The sequence below is a fragment of the Puntigrus tetrazona genome, chromosome 7 (genome assembly GCF_018831695.1).
Source record: "Puntigrus tetrazona isolate hp1 chromosome 7, ASM1883169v1, whole genome shotgun sequence".
NCBI classification, from domain to species: domain Eukaryota; kingdom Metazoa; phylum Chordata; class Actinopteri; order Cypriniformes; family Cyprinidae; genus Puntigrus; species Puntigrus tetrazona.
The window spans coordinates 40,216,451-40,227,300 of NC_056705.1; the positions used below are offsets into that span (position 1 = coordinate 40,216,451).

A 10,850-nucleotide genomic window follows, 5' to 3' on the forward strand; every position below is an offset into this window, starting at 1 on the left:
ATTAGCCGACAACATAATAAACCGATAATAATGGACACGGCCTTCAAATAGAAAGTATCGTACGACGGCGTAATATAGCAAGACTTGCTACCGCGAGGTCAAAAAGCGAGCGGAGCAGAAAGCGTCGCATTCTTATTGATAGCTAAAAGCATAATTAAATTAGCTGCGATATTTAATAAACAAACTCGAGGGGTGTGGAACTCGTGGAGATTCTGCGCGGGTCTTAATAATAGAGACACCGCTCACAGCAGGCCGTCTCAATCCGGCTGTAGTTGTCTTGGAAGTGAAGAAGATGGAGGAGAAATTGTTACGAAAGCAGGGCTTTAAAGGGGATGAATTTTCGAGACACAACATCTCGGAGAGCTAGACCTGTCAGAATGCTGAAGCACGCTCGCATGTTAACAACCTTTCAGAGAAGTTCTGTCTGTAAATTCGTCCCGTTTTATCACCGCTGAATATTAAACAGGGTTTGACGGGGAGAGCTTTCTTCACCGCGTCACGCTGACTTTTGTTTGTATCACATGATTCGCTACATGCTTTCGAAAGAAAAATCTCTTTTGTACGGAAGCCTTTTTCGGCCGAATGACAAAAATGATTGGATGAATCATTATTATGACAAAAAAAAGTAATGGTTGTGAGATTATGTGATTATGAGACTGACAGGAAACTGTGTGAAAAAAAAAAACATAATAAAAAATATTATTATATAAATACTAAATTATATAAAAAATAGTATAAATATTATATATATATATAATATTTAAATTGTAAGATATATGGCATAAAGATAAATCAGATGTCAGAACTGAATTATGAAAAGTAATACGTGATTTAGTCTAAATTAAGAAGTCAAACGCTTGTTACATTTATTACATTACATTACAATAATCCAAGTGATAATCGATTTTTATGTCATCAAGACTTAGTATCTCATTAATATGATTCATTTAATCATTGTGATTTTAACACAGCATTCTTTTCCCATACGTTCTAGAAAGCATTTAATTCGGGAAAGGTCAGGAGATAAAAATGAAGAGATACTGTTCTTCCAAAATGCACTGCAGCACTCGCTCACATACGCCATCTGAGTCTCTGAAGAACGCTAACATTGGTTGAATGCTCTTGCTTTGTTTTTTTTCTGTGGCTGCTGATGAGACGTCTGTATGATAACGATGCTAACATTGTTGCTGCATTTGTTTGATCTTCTCTGTGTGTTCTTCTCTCCATCTGTGCGGCTGCATCAGGTGCCATGGCCAATCACCTCATCCCAAACACTCTGCTGCGTGCTCACGCCTCTAACAACCCCTATAACACCTTACTGGGCGAATCAGCCGTCTATAACAACCCCACCCTCAGCATGTACAACGCTCAAGGTGTGCTGCATTCTTCCGTTGCTTTGACTTCCAGTGCACTAACTCTGTGTGTGTGTGTGTGTGTGTGTGTGTGAGTTGGGAAAAAAGGGCTTCGCTATGTGGCTTCAAGCTGAACGTGTCTGCGATCATCTTTGTCTTTGTCTGGTCCAAACAAACACGTAATTCCCAAAGAAAAATGAGCTCATAGAGCTGAAATAATTATAATAACCGATGGCTACATTTAGCGGCATGACAGAAATGTGACTCAATCTTTATATGCATTAGTGCCTAATTGCGGAGTAAAATCAAATCACCCGGTCCTCTGAAGACACGCCGCACTAATGTGTCTGCTGCAGATGGGTTTGGACAGTCACACTAGACTCGATGCAACTCAAAACAATTATAGAGCCTCCTGTATGCGAAACACTCACTAAGACTTCATTACGGCGCGTCTGCAGGCCAAAAAGTCTGGGGATGAGAAGTTATCGTCTAGCCAGACATGCGACGCCGCACTTATCAGTGCTGAATCGCAACACAAAATAGCCTACTCTTCTGAAGATAATACCAGTCTGATACAACTGAGATTGCACACGGTTTTTGTGGCATGTTGCAGCATCCATGCAGTTCCTGGAATGCGAATACTCAGATGTCACACATCTAGGGTGTTCCTTCAGTTCAGACATCTGCCATGCGCTCATGACACAGCGCTTGCAGTAGGCCTGGCATTTCAAGACAAGCGGCCTAGAGAGAAATGCAACTGCGATTTTGTGCTTGCATCAGCGCTTAATCACAAGACAAAACAGTCCTTTCACGTGTCTCGAGTGCTCCTTCAGGCCAGAAATCCGCCATGCCCTTATGCTGCAATTTTCGCCACTGCGTTTCAGCACAAGCGTGAGTGTAAACTCTATGCTTGCACGAATTACACAAAATACTGGCGTTTCAGGAGGAGCACGACAACTGAGCTGAAATGCGACTGCGACTTGAATCGCAATACCGAAACGTCTAGTCTTTATACTCTTCCGCGGCGTGTCTGATGCAACCAAAAAAAAGTAAAAGGCCTCCTTGCGTGCAAAATACTCGGTAAGACTTCACACGAGTGCTTAGACCTGAACTCATGCTGCATTGAGCCACGGACTTTTAGTATGAGCACAGCATATCAGAGTTTATACACGCATTATTGCCTGGCATTTACGTGTCCACTCTTGTGAAGACATGCTCACGCAGAAGGGATCGGGCAGATGCTAAACGTTTTCTCTGGCGCGATGCGTCTCGACCGAGAACGCTTTTTCAGAGCTGTACGGAGAAAGGGTCTGCTTTTTTGAAAGCGACACTTCATACGCCTATCGCATTCTTTTCGAACATGAATCTACCGCGCTCTCACGCTGAGACGCCCGCAGGAGGCCCGGCTTCTCCTCTTAGCAGTAACGCATCTCTGCATGCAGCTGTCTCGCTCCATCTCGCTCTGTCTGTCTGTCGCACCGGTGATCTGCTTTCTCCCCGTCACCACCTGTTACCGCCACCTCCACTAACGCGTACATCTGAAAATATTTAGAAGGCTCTAGAGACAGACGCGTTTCTGGACAACGTCAGTGGGGAGGGGCGAGTGCTGGGTAACAACCTCTTCATCTGCGTTTACAACATTGTAGCGACCTTGAAATCTAATATCAATAAAAGCCCCGAAATTACGAATAGATCCCAGGCCACTTTTAATGTTCCTCTTTAGCCCGATCAATAACTCTCTTACCGAAGAGAAGTCTAACCGTGGAACTGGTTCGGAGTGGAGCACGTCACTAATGGAGACAGAAGCCGTCTCTGTGCCCTCCAGACATTCAGGGGGCTTTAAAGCACGATTTTATGGCATTTACATGCGCGTCCTGGGATTTGCAAGGGGACGCTGGGGTGTGTGTCTGTATTTGAGAGGTGAAACGAGGAGGTTTTGAGCGTAACCGTTTACCTGCGCTTCATTAATCTGTGTGCATGTTCTATTTGAGCGGTCACTGTGAATGCTTACCTGTACCTTTTTCTCTTTCCTTTTCCATGCTGTCCTTTAAGAGCCCTACAGAGAGACAAGTATGGGAGTCAAACTAAACATTGCTTACCAAATGTAATTTTCCTTAACGTTATTATCACTCTTTCCTTAAAACTGTAGTCAATTCTGCCATTCTGCTAAGAGATGTTTTAGTCAATATTCTAATCAGAGAGCACTCTCAACCTCATTAAAACAAAAACCTAATTTTCTCATCTCTTCTTCAACGCAAAGCGATGCTTTTGTTAAATTAGAAGCTGAGTGGACAATTCGGTGTTTTGCAGCCCTGGTCCCCACCAATTAAAATTTGCATATTTGTCTAAGCCGCTGATAAGTAAAACAAACGCTCTTTATTTGTTTACACTCAAATGATGCAGCTAAAAAGATAGTAAACCAGAAAGTGCTCCCACGTTTTTGTTATACGAGTGTGGGAGTGTGTTAATAGCCCACGCTTGCGCGCTTCTTTTCGTGAAGAATTCAACATCAAGACACTGATAATATGCAAAATTTAATTAACATAGGGAAATCTATAGGCGGAGAAGCTGCTCTCTCTGTACCTAATGATATATGAGTGTTATATAAAGGCCAGCATGATTTGGTTTGTCGAAAGCTTTTACGTGCATCAGCTGTCGTGTGTTGTCGTGTGTACGTGTTCGTGCATCGTGTTTCTGTTGTGTTTGCCGTGATTTGCGTGTTATTCGATGTATGGTGAAGGTTACAAATTCATAGATGAGTCCGACAGGTAAGGTTTAGTGAATTCTGGACGTCAGCCTTGAACCTCTGACGAATCTAACAGATGCCCGAAATAGCACTCAATGAGCGTCCGCCTCGGGTTCAGTTTCTCGTTTCGTTTCCGCGAGCCGTTTTGCATGTCGGTCGTACAGATGCGCCAGGCGCAAGTGATTTTAATTACTCTTCTCTTTGACTTTCCGTCTTGCAGAGGGAATCCTGAACAATGCTCGGGATACAAGTGCCATGGATACTCTACCACTGAATGGTAACCACGGCAACAGCTACAGCTTGGCCAGTGCCGATTACATGAGCGACTGCGTGCAAATCATTGACCGCACGTACAACGTTCACAAAGAGACCACGCTGGAGAAACGGATCCTGAAAGAGCTCACCTCCAACTACCTGCCCACCTACCTAAACAACCACGACCGCACGGCCGAGCACGGACGCAACCTCATGAACAAGCTGGTGAACGAAGTCAGCAACGGAGGCGGGGCGAAGGACTCGCCCATGCTGCCCGTCAACCTGGCGCTGGGCCTGGACGACTCTGCGTCTTTCCCGCACGAGGACAGTCTGGGTCTGGAGCTGATCAGGGAGGAGTCCAACGCTCCCTTGCTTCCGCCACCGCGCCACATCCAGCCCGTTCCCTCCACCTTCAGCTCGGCCTCTTCGTCGCGACGGCGCCTTCCGCAAGAAAACAGCGAGAGTTTCTTCCCTCTGCTGACAGAGGAGCAAACGGAAGAGACTCCGTCCCCGCAGAGAGACTCGCTCTACACCAGCATGCCCACGCTGCCCGACCCCGAGCGCTCCGACACACACTCGCTGCCCCGTGCCGGAGACACGCACACGTTGCCCAGAAGCGGCGAGCCGGACGACGTGTATTATAAGAGCATGCCCAACTTGGGCTCGCGTAACCATCTGCACCAGCTGCATAGCTACTACCAGCTGGGCCGCGGCAGCAGCGACGGCTTTATCGTCCCGCCCAAAGATGAGCTCTCACCCGAAGAGACGCCGCAGGAAACCGCACACATGGTCACCAGCCTATAGAGGGCGCCAGACCCTCTTGCGTTCACGCCCTTCGCCCAATGACATCTCGACCTCCGCTGGCTCTTCTACGTTTCCGTACCGTTCCGTCGTCCGCAGTTGTTCACTTTTGCTTTTTCCGTGTCCACAGAGAAATGAACTGCAGCAGCAAACCTTGGGAGGCGATTTTGTATTCCGTTCAGGAGAGGATTATGGGTACTCTTGCTCGTCGAGGAATGAAACCTGACGTTCCCTGGATTCTATCGGTCGTGCACTTCTACTTCAAGGGAAAACAGACCCGAAAATGGATTTGCTGTATAACCTTGCGGGGGAGTGTGAGATTTCGAGGGTTTTTTTACTCTCTGCGACCCCCAAGGAATACAAATAACTGCCAAAAAACAATGTTAGTAGCTCAGCGCGTCTAGTAAACACCAATCAAGTCCGTGACTCGAGAAACTATTTTAATACCTTCTGTATCCATATTTGCTTTTTAAATATTTTTCTTCTTCTCACGTGGTGAAAAGCAGCACGTTTTGCTGCGACAGAGAACAATATGAAGCGGGGCGCCTTCACCAGTGTCATTTCTGTTCTTTGCTGTATTAATAACAAATATCGAGAAGCGGGGGAAGAACTAATACCGGAGAATTCTACAATATTTCTATGTAAATGTACAGACACTAGTGTTACACAGAAGAGCGCTTATTCTGTTCCTACGCCCTCCGCTTCTGTAACCATGGTGATTTCAGATCATTTCCTTTCTCTGCCGATGGTCTCGTCCTCAACGACAGGTTTTGATCCCTTGCTCTTTTTTTTGTTTTTTTTTTTAATTATATCTTTTATATTCACGTCATCATTTGAGTACGAATAATGGCAAGTAGAGCAAAAATGACAGACTAGACGAAAATGAATTGCTATTTTTCCTCGTTCTCTTTGATTTTTAAACACCGGTTTGCGGATGAATGAAGAAAGGAAGCCCGATATTGAAAACATGTTGCTTTTTTGGAGCAGAGATATGAGGAGTATCGTGGTATATGATCAACGGAGGTCGTTCTCGCGTGATTTAGCTGCACCTTCTTTTTCCTTTCATCGAATTTTTATTTTTATTTTTATTTTTTTTCTGGCGGTGAATGAATGGCTTATTTATTTCACTGAGGGAAAACGTACAAACTATTCTGCAAAAATGGCTAAAATGAATGTGGCACATATTCAATTTTTTTTTTTCTAAGCATTACAAATATGATTTTATTTATTCTTTTATCTTTTTTTCTCCTGTGGTTGAATGACCTCTCACTAATATTTGTTGTAACAGTGAAACTTGTTTGCCAACAAATAAATGACTGACAGAGTGAAGCCGAGAGCGCTGGCTGGCTGTGTGCGTTTTGTGTTAATTAGGGGCTCCATGTGTTACGTACGCGGTAGAAATAGTATGAAAGAGTAATATGATAAAGATTTGATTGTGATTTTAGTATAAATGTGATGCGCTGCGTGCTGCTAATGACAGTTTTGGCCAAAAATCGAATTAACATTTACTTCATAATAACACTGAAGATTAATCGCTTCAGAATTAAATTCTCCAATATTACTTAATTCGATAATGAGCTCTAATGAGGGCACCTTCGGATCACTATTCGCATTTACATTTAAGTGCAACTGAGATTGATTTAATAGAGTTGTACAAGCACGCAAGATTTCCCAGTGGTGTTGTGCCGTTCGAAAACGGTCACTCTTCTTTTCAGTCATAACCGAACAAATTACATGTAAAGGAAAAACTTGGTGTGACTGCATAACAGCAGTACTATTGGCGACGCAAAGAAAAAAACGAATTAAAACGTGATTTTCACACTTTTTTTGAAGTTACGCAGACCCAAAACGCAGAAACGATGTATATACTGTTAAAAAAATAGAGCAGAAACGGTAAGTTAAACCCTAATTCTGTAACGTCACAGCGTATGACAAACAACCACTGAAGTGTGTAGATGTGTGTGTGTGTGTGTGTGTGTGTGTGTGTCTGTGTGTGTGTGTGTGTGTGTGTGTGTGTGTGTGTGTGTGTGTGTGTGTGTGTGTGTGTGTGTGTGTGTGTGTGTGTGTGTGTGTGTGTGTGTGTGTGTGTGTGTGTGTGTGTGTGTGTGTGTGTGTGTGTGTGTGTGTGTGTGTGTGTGTGTGTGTGTGTGTGTGTGTGTGTGTGTGTGTGTGTGTGTGTGTGTGTGTGTGTGTGTGTGTGTCTGTGTGTGTGTGTGTGTGTGTGTGTGTGTGTGTGTGTGTGTGTGTGTGTGTGGAGTCTGTGAACGTCTAATGCCTGGCTGCTTAATGAGATTTATTATCCTTCATGAGGACGGGTTTTAAATTTCAATCGGTTCTGTCAGATAAGCAAAACGGCGAAAGTATGTTTTGAAACCCAGTGCTCTTTAAGGAAATTAAAAGATGCGGGGAACCGGGATGACAGGTTGCCATGGATACGGAGTTCTTCTTCAGCTCCACACGGAACAATGAGGAACATCTTTTGAAATTACTTTTATTGAGTTATAGATGAATCCTTGAAATGCTTGAGGTACAATCAAACATTAAAACATCTTTCAGGGACGTTCGATTGGTGCTTGTGGCACTTCTGCGCTGAAGTATTCACGTTTGATGGGTTTGTTGAGAAAAAGCAGCGCAGCCACTGCAAAAAAACAGTCTGTTAGACTCTTTTAAAGGAATAATTCATCCAAAATAAATTCTGCTATCAGTTATTCGCCCTCATTTATACAGGAATAAATCAACGAATGTTACCTTTTCGAAACACAAGCGCTAATGTGGCTCGAAAAGTGTTTATTTCATCGTGATGTTTTTTAATTTTTGAAAGCATTTATTTAATCCTGGTAGTGTATTTAAAATGTGTAGACTGCTTTCACTTTCCAGGTTTGTTTTAACAATTTTTTTTTCTCTCTTTTTAACAGTCTAGTATTATCTGATCGGAAACTTCCTTTAAAAATTGTAAAAAAGAATAACGTTTTGAATATTATCGTATTATTACAAAAAAAATTGGGAAATTTTGTAATAAATTAAATACCTTAAAATTGGGAAATTATTGGTCCTTTAAAATTACACACACACACAAACTATGATGCAGGAGATTATATTTTTAAACTTTTTAAAATATATTATTATATAATAAGACATACCGGTATTAAACCCACTGGAATTAACTGAAGTCATTTTTATATATATTTATTTTGATATATTTATAGATATTTATGCTTTTATATAACTTATGATTGCTCAAAAACGGTCCAAACTTGCGAGACCTAGATTTTAAACAAAATAAATCCACTTTCAGATGAAAAGAGTGAAGCCGTAGTAGTTCGTCTCTAAAGGCAGACAGATGCTTTGAGACTAATATAACCTAACAGATCATTTAATAAAGGTGTTTGGACACCGAATGAACATTTAACATTTTATTAAATCACTTTATCTCCACAAAAATACTTGTAAATAATCTAAATACACAAGTAGATAAATGACATATTATGAATTTTAAAGTTTATTTCCTTCTTAGAAACTGTTTAACTGTTAACAACCTTTTTTTTTGAGATTTTATTGCATTTCTTCAGAGTGGACCCAAATGCATTTTTAAAACTGTTTGTTGATGTAATGAAGAGATGAGATCTGGCTGATCGTGTGTGTGTGTGTGTGTGTGTGTGAATCAGTGTGTGTGTGTTTGAGTTAATGAAATGTGTTGCACTTACACACAAATCAGTTTGATTGGTTTGAGTCATTGAGTTAATGAAAGGCTATCATGCTTACACAGCAGCTCAGATCACGCTAACACACACACACACACACACACACACACACACACACACACACTTCACATTATTAAGTCACACACACACACACACACTACACACACACACACACACAGGCTACACACACACACACACACACAGACACACACACACACACACACACACACACACACACACACACACACACACACACACACACACACACACACACACACACACACACACACACTGCACAGGTCTGGATCAGTTCACATTCAGCCGTGTGTCTCGGAGCAGAACATCAGAAGTGTTTCCTCAGCTCTCTGGATCTTAATCTTCCACACAGTGATTTTTATTTAATGAACATCGTATGAAGGTCACGTTAAAACAACCTTAGCCTCTTTATAAAGATGTCATTGTTTTATCCAGAACCAGCTCCTGATGAAAAATCCAGAAACGACTGCAAAAAAAAATGACACTAAAGAATATATAAATTAAAATATATGTTCCTTTTTAAAAAGAAAATAGTTGCTCCCTTTGTGTTAATTTGACCAACATTGTTCAAAAATGTATTGCAGAAATACAAAATAAAAACTTTATTTGATGTGTAACTGCTTGGTGGCTCTTTGCTCGCTAGAGCAGTTAAATAAAGAGGATTTGAGCTTTTTATTACTATTACTGAATTGCATTTATTTTCATATTTTATGTTCTCGTAATTTTAGTTAAAATTTGTAGTAGTTTTGTTTTGTTATTTATTTTTAATTTCTAATTAGCTTTTCTTCACATCTTGAATTAGCTTATATTTTGGTCATTTTATTATGAACTTTTATTTATTTACTATTTATTTATATAAGTATTCCTATTACTATTTTTGTACCTTTTTCATATTTATATTCATATTTCTTTCCTAATGTTTTTTATTTACTTATATTATTATATTTTCAATTATCACTTTAATGTGCTTCTAAACGTTTTGTAGCTTTTGTAAAATCCTAAAATATCTTCTTTTTCTTTACAAAATTAAATAGAATATTATTTTAATATTATTTTATTTACATTGCTTAGAAAGGTTTTTAAGTTTTTACACTTAATTTAGTTTTTCACCTGATGATTGATTTCAATCACCTACAGTGATTTTTAATGGTCTTTTTTGTTTTAGTTTTAGTAAAGTCTTGAGATCTTGCTGCTCTTACTGATGTTTGACTGTTAGAGAAGAAAAGAAATAATAAATGATGGCGCGCTGGAGCTGGTTCTGCAGGTGCGAGGGGATCATTTTCCATGTCCGCACACCTGCTTCTGCAAATGTTAGCCAAAAAAAGGTTTTGTTATCAAAATAATAGTCATTTATTTGCTGGGATTCGTGCATAACACACTTTCAAAAGGTACAAGTTTGTACCTGAACTTCAACAAGGTGCATATTAGAACAAAAAAGTACAAAAGTGTACCTTTTTTAAAAGACGCCGCCCCTACCTTCATTTCTGAGAGATCTTCATCTCACTTTTACAGGTAATACGTCGAGTATCTTGTCTAAGAAGGAAAAGAAATGTTTATGTCTCTTCTTGTCACCAAGGCTGCAATTATTTGATCAAAAATACAGTAAAATTTTACTGTAGTCCTCAGTGTCTCGCCATCCTTCAGAAATCATTCTAATGCACCGATTTACTGCTCGAGAAACATTTCTGATTGTTATCGACGTGGAAACGGTTGCGCTGCACGCATTTTATTTTTCAGGATTCACAGATGAACAGAACGTTCAAAATAGCTATTCATTTGACGCAGAAAGGTCACTTTTGATCCGTTTAATGCATCCTTGCCCAATAAAAGTCACACAAATAATTATCTGACGGTTCATTTAATTCGCATTCATGACCCTTTTTTAGCCTCCCATGTTCTCGCCTAAACGCTGCATTGTATCTCACTGCAATAAAAGTGTGGAGTCAAGTCAAGTGTGTA

The 10,850-nt window shown here is 40.7% G+C and overlaps 1 protein-coding gene across 16 annotated transcripts in view; it reads left to right on the top strand.

The window, feature by feature from the left end:
- Positions 1–6,488, top strand: part of LOC122348744 (adhesion G protein-coupled receptor L3-like) — a 228,503-nt gene extending 222,015 nt beyond the window's left edge. For 5 of the 16 annotated variants that reach the window (XM_043244565.1, XM_043244570.1, XM_043244566.1 and 2 more), the window contains 3 exons: positions 1,245–1,373; positions 3,405–3,422; positions 4,319–6,488. In XM_043244565.1, the coding sequence (XP_043100500.1) occupies positions 1,245–1,373; positions 3,405–3,422; positions 4,319–5,157 (986 nt within the window). In that variant the 3' untranslated portion in view covers positions 5,158–6,488. Of the gene's footprint in view, positions 1–1,244; positions 1,374–3,404; positions 3,457–4,318 lie in introns of all 16 variants that reach the window. The other 11 variants (XM_043244574.1, XM_043244576.1, XM_043244577.1 and 8 more) reach the window with 5 other exon arrangements.
- Positions 6,489–10,850: the final 4,362 nt, after the last annotated feature.